The sequence below is a fragment of the Tubulanus polymorphus genome, chromosome 8 (assembly GCF_964204645.1).
Source record: "Tubulanus polymorphus chromosome 8, tnTubPoly1.2, whole genome shotgun sequence".
Classification (NCBI taxonomy): Eukaryota; Metazoa; Nemertea; class Palaeonemertea; order Tubulaniformes; family Tubulanidae; genus Tubulanus; species Tubulanus polymorphus.
The window spans coordinates 9,833,380-9,850,642 of NC_134032.1; the positions used below are offsets into that span (position 1 = coordinate 9,833,380).

Consider the following 17,263-nt stretch of genomic DNA (forward strand, 5'->3'; position numbering starts at 1 on the left):
CGAAAAATATCACGACTTTCAATGCCGAAGGCGCAAATAATCATCTCTTGATCACGAGATGTTTTCCAATTCAAATTCACTCCCGAGTTCAAGGTCGGTTTACCGTAAATTTCCGTTTTCCCCACACACTACTAATACAAACAAAATATCAACAAATATCGTATTATCATTTCATTTACACAATATCATACATCGAATTATTTCATCTAAACGCATCATCTATTTACAGTTGTTTTTTAGTGCGCACACACTTTTCGTGAATCATTATAACCATTTACTTTATAATTGGGACATTTTTTGGCAGATGATGAAAAAGTGCAAAAAAATTCACGGTGTTTTTTTTTTGCGAAGAAAAGGTTAACCACGACAACATCAATAATTGCTTAAAGCACTCAATAGATCCCTTTACCCCGGAATCATTGCGAAATATTTGGATATTCACGTAATGAATTTGTCTGCTACACACGAAAACTTCTATGCGTCTTTTGTCAGAACAGTCATGGATCCTAGAATAAATCCTAGAAAAATTCGAGTAAATCCTAGAATAAATTGTCTAACTTAAACATCATTAACGTATCATGGATCTACGCGTGAAAAATTCATTCTCATCAACAGTGCATGCTGGGAAATCCCTGACCAGGAAAAATATCATCATGGTTTGTACAATAAACGCCGGACTAAGTGCATATATCGGTACATAAAAACATGTAGCATGCACATGTGACATGTTATCATCACATGTGACATGTTCTATCGAATGTAACTATCACATGTGACATGTAACTATTATGTCACATGTTGTATAACTATCACGTGTGACATGTTACTACCACATACGAAATGTAACTATGATGTCACATGTTGTATTACTATCACATGTCACATGTTACTATCACATGTCACATGTAACTACCGCATGTGACACGTAAATGTTAAATGTCACGTATGTGAAATGTTACTATGACATGTGACATGTTATCACATATGATATTTGACTTACACATGCAGCATATGTCAACATGTATCAAAATAGGGTACTCGCACATTAATACCAGTTCCTATTACATGGATACATGTTACATGCACATGTAATGCATGTAACAAAGGAGACACGTATTGTATCATAACATTTTGTGAGAATGTAGAAGAACGTCTCTCAAAAAAATTTCCTTCGCTACATGAAGCATGTTAGACATGTAACGCGAACATGTCACATGGGCTGCTACTTGTCATACATGTATCTCATACAACATCGATCAGGTATCATCGCAATAATAGCAGCACATTTACACATACATATACAATAATAGTTTATACTTAGAAATATAGATGGCATATTAAATTCTTTTTTTTTTTCATTTTTCATTCGCTACGAAATTAAATTTGATTTCATTTTTCGGTTGTTACAAAAAACATTCGGTCGAAGCAGTCGCATTTAGTATTCAAGCTGGCGAAGACGAGGGGAGAGGGAGGATAGACTTTTCATTCGAGGGTCTTGAATCGAGAAATAAGGGGAGAGGGACTGAAAGCGCTTCAAGCGAAACTAATACGAGTCGACTTTTTCAAAAAAATCATCATTGCTATAAAGTCAGAAATTAAGATGGCTGCGTCCGAAACCCCCTATGTCATCAACGTCGATCGAGAAACCGAAACATTGCTTTTTTTTCTGAATGAATTTCGAGCACATTTTTTTTTCTATAGAATATCTCTCCGGCATTGCTATTTCTTTCTTGAATTCTAGAACATTGAAACATCTTTGTGCGAATCTCGAATACGAAGGGCGTGTGTTATCGTGTGTACTAACGATGAAGTCATGCAGTAGGATAGGACGAGGAGAGGCCGGGGTTCACTGTATGCAGCACGGTTTCTGTCCGTTTTTCAGCTTCAGACGCGATTTCGGACGGTAACGTTCGAGAAATGAAAGCTGTTTGGCGTTGATCGCGCCGCGACGTTTCCTACAACGAGACAACGATTCGTATCATTTGAGAAAACATTCTTAACTTATGACATCCAGGGATGAAAACGGCCCATATTGAAAAAGTCTGAAAATATTTTCAAAAAAAAAGAATTTTTTTGGGGAACAAAAATCAGTAACTTTTAGCCAAAAAACTTACTTCCTTTTGGTCAAAATGTTAATAGTTTGGGCCTGAATTAGAGCCGCTTTTTGAATGAGACGCCATATTGGTTTCTCCGACTCCACAGTTGTGCTAACAACTGCCGAAAACCGTCTTAAGGAGCACTCCTAACTACGGAGCACTCCGATGTGACGCCCGCGATTGCGGTGATTGAAGCGATTGAGGTGATTTACACTGTTCTCAGGAATATATAGAAAATGTTAGAAAAGGTCGGAAATGCGTCTATGGTCAGAAGATTTTCATCCCAGAACATCATACGGGGTATTAATATGATCGCGTAACAACAAAGGGAACTCAATATTCAGCCTGGATTGCCGAAGTGTTGACAATCACTTTTTGAAAGTGTGCTGAAAATGTCGAATTTCCGACTCGATTGCAGTTCATTTTCAATGAGAAATGCCTCTGGCGAAGCCCTGGACACATGTGAAGCGCGCATGAAAGTTATTTAAAGTTTTCCGATAAATGCCTAACATCTGGTTTTTTTTCAGTTCATTTTCAATTACAAACATCTCTGCTGAGGTTCTGAATGCATGTTAACGTTCAAAAATTAGCAGAACGTTTAGTATCGTAAGGGGGTGCAGGTCCAGACAGCAGATTGATAACACCTATTTGATACTCACTGTCTAATAAGGGCCACGGCGTCTTCATATTTCATCCCTGATTCGATTAACGCGATAGCCACAAGTACAGGAGCCCTGCGAGAACAAAAACGTAATCATTTCAAATACATAAGCATACGATGTATGGCTAGCATACCTTGGACGAGCAACTGATCATTCCCAGTTGCTTGTAAGGCACATTGAAAATCCTATGAAAACCAATTTCAATTCTTAAGGGCATCCAAAGTCACGTGTCAAATAGGTCAAATTTGTCAAAGTTTTAGCCAGTTGCGGCAAGTGTTGTTGATTATGGAGCACGTACATCGGCAGATATCACTGTAAACTGAGAACAACCAGTTGCTCAAAAATGGAATATGGGCAACTGGCTGGAACTGGAGAAAGATCATTGCTGACCAGTCATAAGCCTAGCGTACATTGACACATTCAACAAACTGATTGTATCTAGCCAGTTCCTATCTGACTCCAAAAACTGCCTTGCAACTAGTTGTCTTCGGTTACTCTGTCAATGTACGCAAGGCTTAAAACAGAGCAAAGCTAAGCTCTAAGACTATACATTAACGATTAAACTACCTTCCGAGACCGGCGACGCAGTGAACAGCCACACAACATCCGGGATCCTCGTTGAAACGAGTTTTCAACAAATGAAACCAATTCTCGACGATCTCGTTCGGAGGCGGCGTACCGTCATCGAATGGGTAATCCTAAAAAAAAGGAACGAATATCTAGTTTGCATGAAGGACTAGACACAAGTGCAGGAACCCTTCGAAAACACAAAAACCTAATCATTTCAAATAAAAAACCATACGATGTACATAGACTTTTATTTAATTTGCTTCTTCCCCCTGACCTCACCAGCAAAGAATTCAATCAATTAATGGTCATATAACACATAGACGGAAACCATTTTACGCGCGATCCAGCACAATCTCAATGAGAAAAGAAAACTCCCCGATTTCTAGGTTAGTGGCTACCCTGTAGAATTGCTCTACTCATCGAAAACAAAAAGCAACCAAGGGATCATTCATTTATTACGTATGCATCAAATTTGAATTTTTCAACCCGCTCTCCCCCTATACACATAAACGGCCATATTTTCATATACATTAACCCTTTCAGTGCGTCTACACCGCAGTACGGTGTATAAATCAGTGATGGATTTTGCTAGTACACCGCACAGCGATGTATTGATGTAATTAGTAATTAGTTTTTATCTCTATTGAAAGATGGCAGCACCTGTCAAACATAGTGAAATATTAGTAACTAACGATACACCGCAGTATAGTGGTATTCCCGTTATTCAACACACTAGGGTGGAATTTTTCAAAATTTTCAAATTATCTCCAGCACTATAGGGTATTAATTAGTCAGCACTGAAAGGGTTAAGCATTACAGTAATGTAATAAATGAATGACCCCCAACAGCGACTAAACCAGAAATTTGATTTTAACTTTTTCATGAAACTGAATCCACGTTAAGGAATCATCCCTTACAGGGGTCGAACTCTTCGATACTTACGACGACGTTAATACCGTGCGTCTGTAGTTTATCCGTACTGTACGTCGGTTCACAAACTCTCACTACGTCTTTAGCGCCGTGGCGACGCAACTCCTAGAAAATAACAGACATTTGTTAGCCAAAACCTTTACCGACCTTACCTAGGCAAAACTCGTCCAATCCAGGGTTCTCACTGAACCCAAGACTCCCCAATTGTAATTGAAGATATCTTCATTTGGGGACGGGTATGTTCCTTGACTTATGCACTAATCACCAGCAAGAACAAGGCTCTAAAAATTTGAATTCCACAATTTTCCAGAAAATAGTCAGAATTCCTTCATTTCCAGGAAGAAAGTCAGAATTCCCTGATTTTCTCGAAAAGAGTCGGGGCCCAGTTTCACAAAAAGGTTTAACTAACACCCTCAACCCGCTGAGCACCACGCAGGGCAGGGCATTATAAGCGGATTCGATGTTTCTTTTTCCCAATGGGGAGAGACCAGAGGAGAATATTCGACCAAGAAACTCTGTCGCCACCAGGGTCCTCCTAACTGTTAAATCGATTCAATTTCTTCATTAATGAAGTTTATCTTAAATCGATTTAGGCCGTAATCCTTTTCGTGAAACCGGGCCCAGCTGCAGAATTCGCTGATTTTAACGGGAAAAGAGTCGGAATTCTCCGATTATTCCCGCGCGCAGAAAACGAACAGCTCCGGAATTCCCCGATTTCCCTGGTCAATCCGATAAACATCCGAAAATTACCTCGATATATTTATCCATGTTGGCGTCGCTCGGACGATCGGTGATCAAAAATCGCATGTTCTTGAATTCGATTTCGCTCGGTTCGGGTTTTCGAGCCTTCATGTTGGACATTTTACGCGCGGAACAAAACGAAAATGGCAATATTTAAGAATGATATTTAACAATGTTTTTTTTGCCCGGATTTTCGGTAATTGTTTTTGTCTCTATAATTTTTGGCACGTCGTGTTTTTTTTCTACGTAAAATAATGTTATCACAGGTGTCGATGACGATAGTTCGAATAATAGTCAAGGGGGGGCTGCTGTTGTTGTCGAGACTAATTCTCGGGCATTAAATGCTATCATAGGGCGTTTGTAAACTACGCACACTGAAGACACACGGACGAACGGGGGCGTTAGTAAATTCTACGCACAAGAATTCACGAACACAAACGGATTTAAGCGTCGAGAATTCTTCTCTAAAAATATCGAATACTGCGATCGCGCGGTTTTTTTCGTGTGTCGATTTCACAATTTCGAATTATTACACGTCGATCTATCGTAATACTGTACAATCGCGCTGACCAACCAAGCGATAATATAATAATATGATATATATATATATATATATATACAAATATTTATATTCATATATAATAATAATAATCAAATCATTAATGCGCGAGCGAGAGGATGGCGACGCAAAGTTCTTTTTTTTTATAGATTTTTTTCCTTCAAAAATCCCCAGACAGCGACGATATTTCAACCCATTCAGAGAGAGCGAGAGGGGGTAAGAGGTATATTTTTTCGATCACAGATATGCCGTTTAGAAAAAACGCGAAGAACAGAAAATCGTCGTCGGTCTTTTTTTTTTGTTTCTCGTCGGAATACACGCTCAATCTATGTGTGTACGACCGTGTTAAAGTTTAGTTCGCGTCGCAGCTGCTGAAGAGGTGGCGAAGGTCGACGCGGTCGGCTGCGTGTTGAGATTGGCAGAATTCACCACTGTTTAAGATCTGCTCCATAAATGTTACACCGGATTTGCTGCTAAATACCTAAAATATGGACAAGAAAAAAAAAATTACAGCTTTTACTGACGATTGAAAAGAAAACCGGAGTTCGAACAAGGTTCCTTTAGAGGGGTGGATTTAGGGGGGGTGGGGTGGTCTCGGGTATGCGCTTATTTCCATTGAGGTGGTCGTTTTCGTCAAAACAAAGATCATTAAAACATCCCGCTTTGACACTCATACTTTAGGAAATTGCATAATTTGAAGATGTATTTTCTCGAAAGTATCCATAACCGAAGCTGGGCTCGCTAGTAATAGCCTATTACATGGCTGCTTCGTCTGAGAAATGCCTTTTCTTTTTTTCTGGACCCGGCTTCCAATTTAGCATGGGCAGATTTAGGAGAGTTGATTTCATGATTAATAGGCTGGTTAATTAATGATCTATCGACTATATCATAATAGTCATCTTCGGGAATACTGCAGATACTTATTGAGTAATCAAGAGGTCTTTATTTTCTGGTGTTCGAATTACGAACTAATCATCGTCGCAACATGGACAGTGTTTCATCAGAATGGTTTTATTTATTCAGAACATGTCACAACTTGTTAACGTGTGTCCTTGCATACTTCATGCACATATAAACACGTACATATTATGTAGTAGATACATACATTTATCCATATGTAAATCTGGTCTATTATTATCATTATGAGTATGATTATCTTTATATCAATTTATCAAGTTTATGAATTCTTTTTTTCACAGGGCAATCCCCCTACCACGCATAGCCTCCTAAGGCTTGGGAATGTCCATCTTATCTATGTAGCTACCTATTTGTGTATATCTTAAGAACTATGTTTATAATGTATGTATAATAAGTAAATCAATCACTATCTATCTATTGACATGATCGCATGTTCACGTGAATAAAGCTGTATCAACATCCAATGCACATGTTAGGCTACCAGAAAAAAATATGCCTTAGAAGTATATACGGACAGCAATTATTTACAGACACATGCGCATGTGTAACGATACTTGGACATGCTTTTACTGCAGGGCTCTTACGGGTTTTCCAATTTCATTTTTCCATTGCTTTTCCTTACCTAGATTATAAATTTTCCACACCCCTAAGTTAGACGTTGTCAACATAGGCCCATTCAAAAAAAATAAGTGCCAATTATCAATACCACCGACTATGTGTTTTCATAAAGTTTGTCATCAACCAATATTTGTAGTAAGACATTTAGGCCTAAAGCCAAAATTCAAAATAGATGGAAAATTTCATCAATTTCTGATTTTCCACAGCCATTGAGAGGAAAAAAACCAAATTTCCATAGCTTTTCCAGGGCCTGAAGAAAAATACATGTTCACACTGCACATGCACATGCCTTAAAAACATGGCCTATATACGTACATGTTGGTACCGATGATGAAATTGTTTTATTAAACGGTACTTACTGAAATGAACTCCATACAGGTATTGACGAAAAGACCAGGAAACTGAAAAACAAGAATAGACACGATCGAATTATTACGATTAAAAAGTCATTCTCACAACGAACGACACCGCTATCCTGAACAGGTGTGGTCGGTCTCCTCGTCGACACCAATCCCACCCAGCGCTCGAAAATAGAAACACGTTCATAAAAATACTTCCTTCCTAGGATCGGTTTGCGTACTTAACTAATTGTACACCTGCCGCCCACTTCGTTTGAAATATCTCCCCGGCCTCCCGACTGGGGGCCAGTTTCGCTCAAGATTCCGGTAACCAGCTAAAACCAGTTGACAGACGACACCTTACTACGGTATTCTTCCGGTCTTGAGTCTGGTGTTAGATTTAACCAGGGGAGGTTAACTCAATTCCTAATGAATTGAGTTAACACTAAAAGGGTTTCTAACAAGCAGTAAGGCTAAAAGCAAATATAAGTGAAATCTTGGAGTTATCATTTGTCGAACAGGAAAGAAATTCTAAAAATGGGCTTGCTGACATGCAGATTCAACGCCGGTCGGTGTGCGCTGCTGAAAAAAAGCAACTGATTAAACAAAATCATAAAACAACGAAAAAGACAACCGACATAGCCAATATACGAAAGGAACCTAGATTTTATTTTACTGCATAAAATGTGTGTAAATATCAGATCCCAAGGAAGTTCGTAACGAAAGTTATCGACTCCCCAAGCAAGTAATCAATCCCTGTGATAGCAAGAATAGGCTTGCAAGCCAGTGATAATTATTCTTCAAACCAGTCAAACCAAAACAACCTATGGATAGATAACTTATACTCATGCTACACTAGGACATGTGAAAATTGCCCAGAAGCGACGCGCCCTTAGCTTTTGATAATCTGACCAGGAGCCAGTATCGCAAAATTACGACTGCTGTGGCAGAAACATTTTTCAGACCGGCTTGTTAAGTCAAAAAGCAGCACTTTTCAGAACTTTTCGATGTTTTCGTAAAAAGCAAGCACAAGATCAGGGCCTTTAGAACTTATCTCACCGAAGTTATTCTCAGTAGTAGCATTCGGTAGACTCGCTATAACGAACCGTGACATAAAACTGGCCTCTGAAGTTTAACTTATCCAACCTTTGAGCACGCGAAAAAAACAAAGAACCTTAAGCAGGGCTGCCCACCTCTGAAAACTGCTAGCAGGGAATAAATGGAATTTTTTTCAGTAACGTTTCACTGAAATAAGAAAGAAACCGTTGAAATTAATCAGTAATCAGCGGTAAGACCCTCAGTAACGTATTTCACATTTCTGTATACGCATCAAACAAATCGAATCAGTATTTCTCGCCAGGGTCCCTACATTCCAGAATTAAAGACGTTTTCAAGGAGAAAATTTCAAATTTCGAGGAGCCTACGCATCTGCACTTTCACCTCCCAATTACTGTCGACTCCTCCTGAATCGGTACCGTATATCTCAGTAAACCACTTAATCCAGTAGACTCCTTATGTATAATAACTAGGCCTAAAACCAAAAATATTTTCTAATTGCAAATTTCTCAAAAAGGACTTTTGGGCCATTTGCTCAAATTCAAGGATATTCGAGGACCTTGACAAACATTTTTGGGTGAGGAGTCTTCAAGGAATCAAGCAGTCGTAGGGACCCTGCTCGTAATGAAATAGTAACAAATACTAAAAATCGACAACAGTTAGCAGCTCCGCTTAAGGCAAGGTGGAAACTGTTCTCGGCGGTTGCGAGGTTGCCGCGCAGTTTCGGTCACGGATAGCGACGTCGCCGGGCAACGTTTGTTAAGACGCGGGGATGTTACCTGGCAGCTCGCCAACCGATCGACTCGCGATCAAAGACCGGACGGGCAAAACGAAAAAAAAAATCAATAATGGATCATCGTCTCCGTTCGAACTTATCGACCGATCGGGAGAAAGGAAGGCACCGTCGCGGCGATCGACTGACCGACCCGATGAAAAGAGTCCCGATAGACTGCTTAATATCGCCATTAATACCGAACAATAGGGAAGAATGTGAAATAGATTGATATCTATATCGCTACCGTCATACCGGGAAGAGCAATCCCTCTCTCTCTCTCACTCTCTCTCTCTTCCCTTTCACTCCGATCACGCGGTACAATACGTGCGTCGAGCTACACGACGGAAAAATCAATCAAAACCCTCTTAGTTACTCTTAATACGTTCGACATTCGATCGAAAACATAATCAGCGTGTGTATCGCCGGTAAAAACCTGGCGAATTTAACCCGTCCACTGCTGAAAACTATTTATCTATTTATTTATTTTCATTTATTTTATTTATTACAGTGACATGTACATTGTATATGAAAACAAAACAGAATATCAAAATTTTGGTACCCAGTCCTAATTAAGACTTATAAGTCACTTTATACTAATTGACGACATAATCTTACGAATATACATATATATGCATATATAAGTGCCTGTATATACATATATAAACATACATATACACTTACATACATACATACATACATACATACATACACATACCCACACACATGTATAAAGATATTTCCACAAAATGAATGGTTACAAAATTGAGTTCAAAAGTAAATTTCGTTTTGGGCCATGCAGCAAAGAGCAAGTTGGAGAGTAAAATTCGATGGCTACACATAATTTGTATTCGCACTATATGTTCAAATCGAATTCGAGTAGAAACTGTGCAACTGGGTCAAAAGTCAGATTCAGCTTCAACGCAACTGTGGAACGTTGGACCCAGAGTCACAAGTAAACGTGTAGATCCTATATACAACCTGTGGAATCGGTCCAAACTCAATTAAGCCCGTAGGCAACTGTAGAACTGGGTGCCGAGTCAAATTAAACCACGCAACCGCGAAACTGTATCGGGAGTAATTGAACCCATACAACCTGTGGACTTGGGTCCAATGTGAAATTAAGCTCACGCAGTCAAATTAAACCATTACAGTTCCGTGGGACCGAGTCCAGAGACGGATAAAACCGATATACATCCCGTGGAACTGGTCCAAAGTGAAATTAAACCCTCACAACTGCGGACCAGAGTCAAATCAAACCCATACAACTGTAGAACCGGGTTAAAAGTTAATAAACTGAAAACTTATTCAACTATGGCAATAAGCCCAAGTCGTGCAGGCGTGGAACTTGGTCCAGACAACTGTGCGCGGAAGTGGATCCAGACTCAAATCAAGCCCATACCATTGACAATGAGAACTAATGCAGACTTGCACCACAAGGAGAGGGTTAAACATCAGCCTAATACGCGTAGAGATTATCTGCGACCTTGGTTGCGGTAAGTCGAAGGTCACATTTATATAATGTACAACAGACTGATAGTATATAAGTGACGTCGTTGCAAAAGGACAAAGATCACCGGGTAGATTGTAGATCGTACTACTACCCTTCCTCGACGAACCCGTTGTATTAATCACTCCGCACTGTTCATATACGGTGAAATCACTTTATCTCTAAGACAAGAATTCGGGTTCAAGAATCAAGCGAACGATTTTCGTTCATGACGAAAATGCGATAACCAATTTGCCCGGGTCGAATTCCAAATTGTCGAAGAGAGTTTGTCACAAGTATGGAATACGAGTTCGTCTCCGTAGAGCTCGTACTCATCCCTCGCTTGTAGATCGGCATTTCTTCTTCAAAGTTCATCAATTGTATGTGGGGAGATTACTCTAATGGATCCGAGGTTTACCGCAGCCACGGTATTCGAAAAGAGGGAAAAAAGTAGTATATCCCCTCATAGCCCAAATGAGTTCGTCTCCTCATAGCTCTCCGCAATGAGTTTGTCTCCCAACAGAGCTCAGATGAGGTAGTCACCACAGAGCTCGAATGAGTTTGTCTCTTCATACCTCAAGAGGAGTTTGTCTCCAGAGCTCAAAGGAGATTTTTTTTTTTCAGAAATCAAATGAGTTTTTCTCAGAGCTCAAATAAGTTTGTCTCCTCAAAAGAGTTCACTTCAACTATAAAGCTTAGACCTAGGATTAATGACCTAGAGTAGGCTAAGACCGATACTCACTTGCTGATAGACCCCCGACATACTCCAGAGTTCCAGTACCACAGTTGTGAGTTAAGAGTTAAAATCAAGTCCATTTTCAATGTTTCAACTCTTAAGGGTCAAATCTAACTCAGAACCGTGGAACTGGATGCAGTATCACACTTGTGTGAGTTACAGTTAACTCTCGAGTTAATAAAATCAATCAGTCCATTTTCAATGAGTTTCAACTCGAAAGGGTCAACTCACAAGCGTGGAATTGTATACAGTTCCGAAGCTGAGAGTTAGAGAACTCTAGAGTTAACTCCGAGAGTTAAAATCAATCAGTCCATTTTCAATGAGTTTTAAATCTTACAGGTCAAATTGAACTCACAATCCGTGGAATCGGATACAGTTCCGTAGCTGTGAGTTAGAGAATTCTCGAGTTAACTCCGACGAAAGTTAAAATCAATTTCGAAAATCTCGCAACTGTGGAACCGGAGAGAGTCAACCGTACCAGTGATAAATCCACAACAGAATCACTGAACTAAAACAAAATTCATCCTCGAAACAGCGGCGAAAAATTGATAAACGTATTATTTTTCGACGATATGAATTTCGTTAAAATGTCGAGGTAATTCTGTTGCAGCTCGTTATCAATCGTTCGACACACTCTCTCTCTCTCTCGACCGCAAAACTGCAACGTATACTCCTAATCCGAGGTCGTACTCCCCGTTACAATTGGCTCGAGGCCAATACGAGCGCCGCTAGCTGAAAAATACCGTCACCCGAAATTGAGAATATTTCCGACGACACCGACACACGGGTCACAATCACCAGCAGGATATATACTAAACATACAGAGGGGTGAATAAAATTAGGTCAGCGGTTATAAACCACCGGAAAGGCAAATAATTAGAATTTTCATTGAAATGGACGAACATAGATATAGGGGCAGGGAACCGGAAGCACTGCTATAGTGTAGTGGAGCGTCATTTAGTTCCTGGTCATTCATTGAAATAAGCTTACAACGAGCCACTGTTTAGTTTTTCAATTGAAAAATAGATGAATAGAATGAAATAGGCTGAAAACCCGAGAAACCTCAACTACTTGTGCACACCAACCTCACTTGCCAGAACTGGAATCCTCTGTTACCGCAGTAGTTGATTTCCTACTGGCACTGCGCACTAGCGATACCTGGTGGATCCTCACTTGCCACAAGTGGAATTCTAGCCTATTGCCACAATAGTCGATGTCCTAGTACTGGACACTAGCGACACCAGGTGGATCTTTACTTGCCACAGTCCTAAATGAATTACAGTAGCCTATAGCCAAAGTAATTGATGTCCTACTGCACACTTACACACCTGGTGGATCCTCACTTGCCACGAGTGGAATCATCTATGGGCGCAGTATTTGATATCTTACCGCATACTAGTGACACTTGACTGCTCCTCACGTTGCCACAAGTGGAATCGTCTAGCCTATTGTCACAGTTACGCAGATGATGCCGAGTACACATCGCACACTAGAGACACCTGGAGAATCCTGACTCACCCACAGACCTAGATGAAGTCCTGTATTGCCAAAGCAGTTGATATCCTACCGCACGCTCGCCAATCGCCAAACAACCTCAAGTGTAATCCTATATCGTCGCTATCCTGGATGTCCTTCCGGCACATCAACGTACCTGGTAGGTGCTCTATATCGCCACAGTCGGTAAATTCGTTAAACGGACACAATGTATATTTGGCTCACCTGATCCGGAGTCAAATTGAACCCACAACACTCTTCAAGTGGTTACATCACCACGACCTGCGGTAGTATATTAGCTTCAGTGAGTACGTACTCCAAGCTTTCAGTAGCAAATTACCGATGTATATACTGAGACAGACTAACACTTCCTGTATTACAACAGGAAAAAAAAACTCACAAATAAACAAATTCCTTTCATCGCGAGAATATTCTGTACTCTATGCCTTCCTGATCATACTTAAATATATATATATATATATATATATATATATATATATATATATATATATATATATATATATAAACAAAAGGCAAAAGGCCATCCGCATTAATTCTCCCTATCCTCCCCTCCCCCTGATGTCATCATCGGCTACCTTGATAAATCCATATGAAATGATGATGCCTAGAGACACTTCCAGAAAATATGACCGCCATCGCATACATAGATTCCCCAATGAAAAGCCAGACACTTCCAAAGAAAGTATGATTACCATGATAAATTTCCTAATGGCGAGCCCTATAGCCTAGACACTTCCAGAAAAGATCGCGGACGTCGTAAATCCTTCTATGACATCATCAAATTACGCGTAGAGACACATTTCAAGAAAATATGACCACTTCCGTAAATCCCTGCGACAAGCCCTATAGATACTTAATCTAAGATAAGATTGCAGCCGTCAAATCCCTCTTTTACATCATTAAATGCTGTACCTACACCAACCAGAGGGCGTCGCATAACACTGGGGTCATTCGTCAGTTCGTTTTCGATGATATTTGAAATTGGATTTTAGGCTTTCAAATTCAAATCATCGAATAGATATAAGATCCGCTTCACCACTCAGCGTACGGTACTCGCTGAAAATTGATTTATCAACGAAGAAAATAACTTAGAATTTAAACGTAGAAGGAATTTGAAACGCTGTAACCCAGTGCCACTAGCGACACCTGGTGGAATCCTCGCTTGCCGCAGTAGCGTCGCCGGTACCCCATCACTCATAGAGATGCTCCAAGAAAAGATGGCTACCTCCATCCCATACGACATCATCAAACTAAACTCCTGTAGATATTTCCAGAAAAGTCGATGCCTCTATCAATCCCCTAGATGGCCCTACTACATTTCCAGAAATAAAAGCACTTTCGCGAATTAATCGCTTTTTCACATTATTAAATTACTCGCGACAGACCCTTCCGGAACAGGTGGCCCTGTCTCCTGACATTAAACATTAAAAACAGTCGCCGAATAAAAAATACCGATAATTACAGTATGGATATAAATAATGACATGATCAGCCAAATGACTATTAAAAGGCTTTTTTCCACTACTCGCTATAAATAGTAATAATTCGTTTGCGGCTAAATTTATCTCGGTGCAAATGGAGCGTAAGGAACTGATGATGCGCGCTCCCAGTGGTTACAGCAGCATCAATCAGCTTCCTGATTATCATTTGTCAGCATCTTTTAGCCACTTTGCTTGTACGTTGTAATTTCGACTGCAGTGCATTAAAAAGTAGCCGCCGTTTAAGACAATCTATCAATTTTATCTAAATTGCCGACCGTAGTATCCAGAAATAGAAATGATACCTATTTATCATCACCCAGCTTTATGAAAACCTACAAACAATTCTTCCAATGCAATTTCAGGGTTCTTGGTCTCCAAGACCAGTCTCAGACTTTCGAGGACCTTTTTGAGACCCCAACTCCATGACCCGATTCATATTGCTACTAGCTGTTAATAAGTCCATCAATCAGGCCCCAGGGGCCGGTTCCATAGTCAGGGCTTAGACTTAAGACCGTTCTAAGACCAACTTAGTACTATAGCCAAACCAACAACTTAAGACCAGTCTTAAGACCACTTTTTGGTCTTAAGTCTTGACTAGGGAACTCGCCGGAGGATACGTCCTCGACTGAACTAAAATGGCTGCTAAAAATGGCCCCCTTTCGCCACTGACCGGCATTCTAACCAGACTAGTGTATAGGACTACATAATACAATGGACTAGATCGGATATAATGTAGGCCTATATATAATAGATTATATGTGACTAAAAAAGCTTCAAAATGTATTCGTGTAGTGAAGCAGATGTTATGTGGAGGACTATGACCATGATTCAAGGATTCTAGAGGTCATTTCATGACTTTCAAGGCCTTGAATAGACCCATTCTCACTCCATGACTTTCAAAGCCAGCTGCGAACCCTGCAATTTCCTAGGCCATCATCGATGCCTCCTTGCACAGAAATCAAAACTCCTCTTGTCCACTTAAAGTCTTGAATTTCCCTTATTATGGAACTAATCCTTAACCCACCCTACCTGTGTAAATATTATCAACCCACCATTTATTGACACAAGTGAAATCTTGGTGCCCTACCGGAGCATAACTGGTGAATCCATAAACCTTTAAACCCTACTCTCCCTGCCCTAATCCTCAAAATCTCTAACACCTTGCTATATCTATCCCAATTAGGCCCACCTCTTACCGGAACCGGAATCAATTATGTACTTCGATTTAAACGAAAAATTCTGTAAACTCGACCGCCGATCACACAACTATATCTGTACTTCGATTTCCGATTTCAAAATCAAACCCCCTGTGGTGGGTCTGTAAGGGACACTCTATCAAAAAATCAAATGAAATCTACCAACCAAATAAATAACATGGACAATCCCTATTATAAGATCAAAAACAAACACAGATGAGACTGGGAGAAGTCGTGCGTCGGGCGCATATTTTAATTTAATTCAAGGATCAATCTGAAAATTGCGAGTATAATAATATCTTGTATGTATTAATCGTGTAATAAGGGGCTATGAATTAATGAAGTGATTACATTTAGAATAAAAGATTGTTTGAAAAAAAAAACCTGTTATTACTACCCAATTCTTACATAATTCATTAATAGGCTACCCTTCAAATCGCTACGGGACTGGTGTTGAACAGACCGCGATTTTTAGACCATTTCAGCAAGATGATGCAACAAATGAAGTTTTATCAATTACTAATTGATTGATATCTAATTAACGCAATAAATAGATATTTAATCAAACAATCCCTGTTCGCAAATGGTCAGGTTTTGGGCACATTCTTAGTTTTTCGTTGGATTTATATAGGCCTAATACTGCACATACTGTTTTTTTCGGGGGGGGGGGCAAAAAATATTGAAATCTACTCTCAAACCCCAACCCTACAGTTGCGCTGATTTCTGTATAGTTCCTTCGACCCAGAAAAATTACTCCCACGTGTTATTTATCAATATCAGAGGTTCTCGACCTGGTGAATAAAATATTCCCTAAATATAGAAATTCTGACGTAAAAATTATTTGCCCTTTGGGTATAAAGTAGTTGATTTTCAATTCCCTCGATCTCCCTAAGGGACGTACAAAATTGTTAGCCCCAACCCAATTTCAATAGGTTTTTTTTTTTAACTTCCCTTTTTTACCACGCCTCAACTGTGAAACAGGCCTTAATCTAGTATAGGCTCACAAAACATTTATAAAAAAATGCTTTACATAGAAAACTTACGACAAAACCTACTCTAGTTATAAAAATAGAAGGGAGGATGGCCGGATGGGGGAAATGAGAAATTAGATTAGTAACAGAAAGGCCACAAAAAGTTCATTTTTAAACGAGAAAACGCTTCATTTTCGGCTCAAATTCGACGGTTTTCAACTTACCGAGTTATTGCTGCTCATTGAGTGTGAAAATAATCGATTTCAATAGTCGGGATCAGCAGGAAATTAAGCACGAGCTGATGAAATATTGTAGATTTTCCGACTTTTCTTCTTGTGTGGTGAATGAGTAGTGGTGTAATGGCCGTCAGTGACGTCACAACGCGGAAGTCAACCAGTTCGAATCCCGAAAATGGTGAGTTTACTGGGCCATTGTTTGGATAAATGCGAAATTATTTGACAAAACTGAAATAGATTGAGGCCATTGCAATCATAGAATCACTGGTTTAAGTAAAATGAAATGTTAAATAAATCGGGATTCGAAACTGTTCGACCATGATTTTACTCCGCAGCAACTTTCGGAGCAACCACCTGCCGCAGCTTACCTCGGAGCTTAC

The 17,263-nt window shown here is 39.8% G+C and overlaps 1 protein-coding gene across 3 annotated transcripts; it reads right to left on the minus strand.

Moving 5' to 3' along the window:
* Positions 1 to 333: 333 nt before the first annotated feature.
* On the minus strand, positions 334 to 17,005 carry LOC141910274 (protein tyrosine phosphatase type IVA 2-like). Of its 3 annotated transcripts, none has more exons than XM_074801003.1 (7): positions 16,872 to 17,005; positions 7,454 to 7,495; positions 5,009 to 6,039; positions 4,271 to 4,363; positions 3,326 to 3,456; positions 2,756 to 2,830; positions 334 to 1,955 (listed from the first exon to the last, which is right to left on the minus strand). In XM_074801003.1, exons 3-7 carry the CDS (start codon positions 5,117 to 5,119, stop codon positions 1,847 to 1,849), a joined length of 519 nt encoding a protein of 172 aa, XP_074657104.1. In that variant the 5' UTR covers positions 5,120 to 6,039; positions 7,454 to 7,495; positions 16,872 to 17,005; the 3' UTR covers positions 334 to 1,846. The 3 variants fall into 3 exon arrangements, with proteins under 3 accessions (XP_074657104.1, XP_074657105.1, XP_074657106.1); XM_074801004.1 differs by lacking the exon at positions 16,872 to 17,005 and adding an exon at positions 12,235 to 12,280; XM_074801005.1 differs by lacking the exon at positions 16,872 to 17,005 and adding an exon at positions 11,492 to 11,601.
* Positions 17,006 to 17,263: the final 258 nt, after the last annotated feature.

What these genes read in the sequence shown, in the direction of transcription:
- LOC141910274 (XM_074801003.1), bottom strand. Translation starts at nt 5,119, where the DNA reads ATGTCCAACATGAAGGCTCGAAAACCCGAACCGAGCGAAATCGAATTC. An exon ending in ACATGGATAAATATATCGAG is followed by an intron (nt 4,364 to 5,008) that starts GTAATTTTCGGA and finishes GTTATTTTCTAG; the next exon opens with GAGTTGCGTCGCCACGGCGC. An exon ending in TGCGTCGCCGGTCTCGGAAG is followed by an intron (nt 2,831 to 3,325) that starts GTAGTTTAATCG and finishes TTGTTCTCGCAG; the next exon opens with GGCTCCTGTACTTGTGGCTA.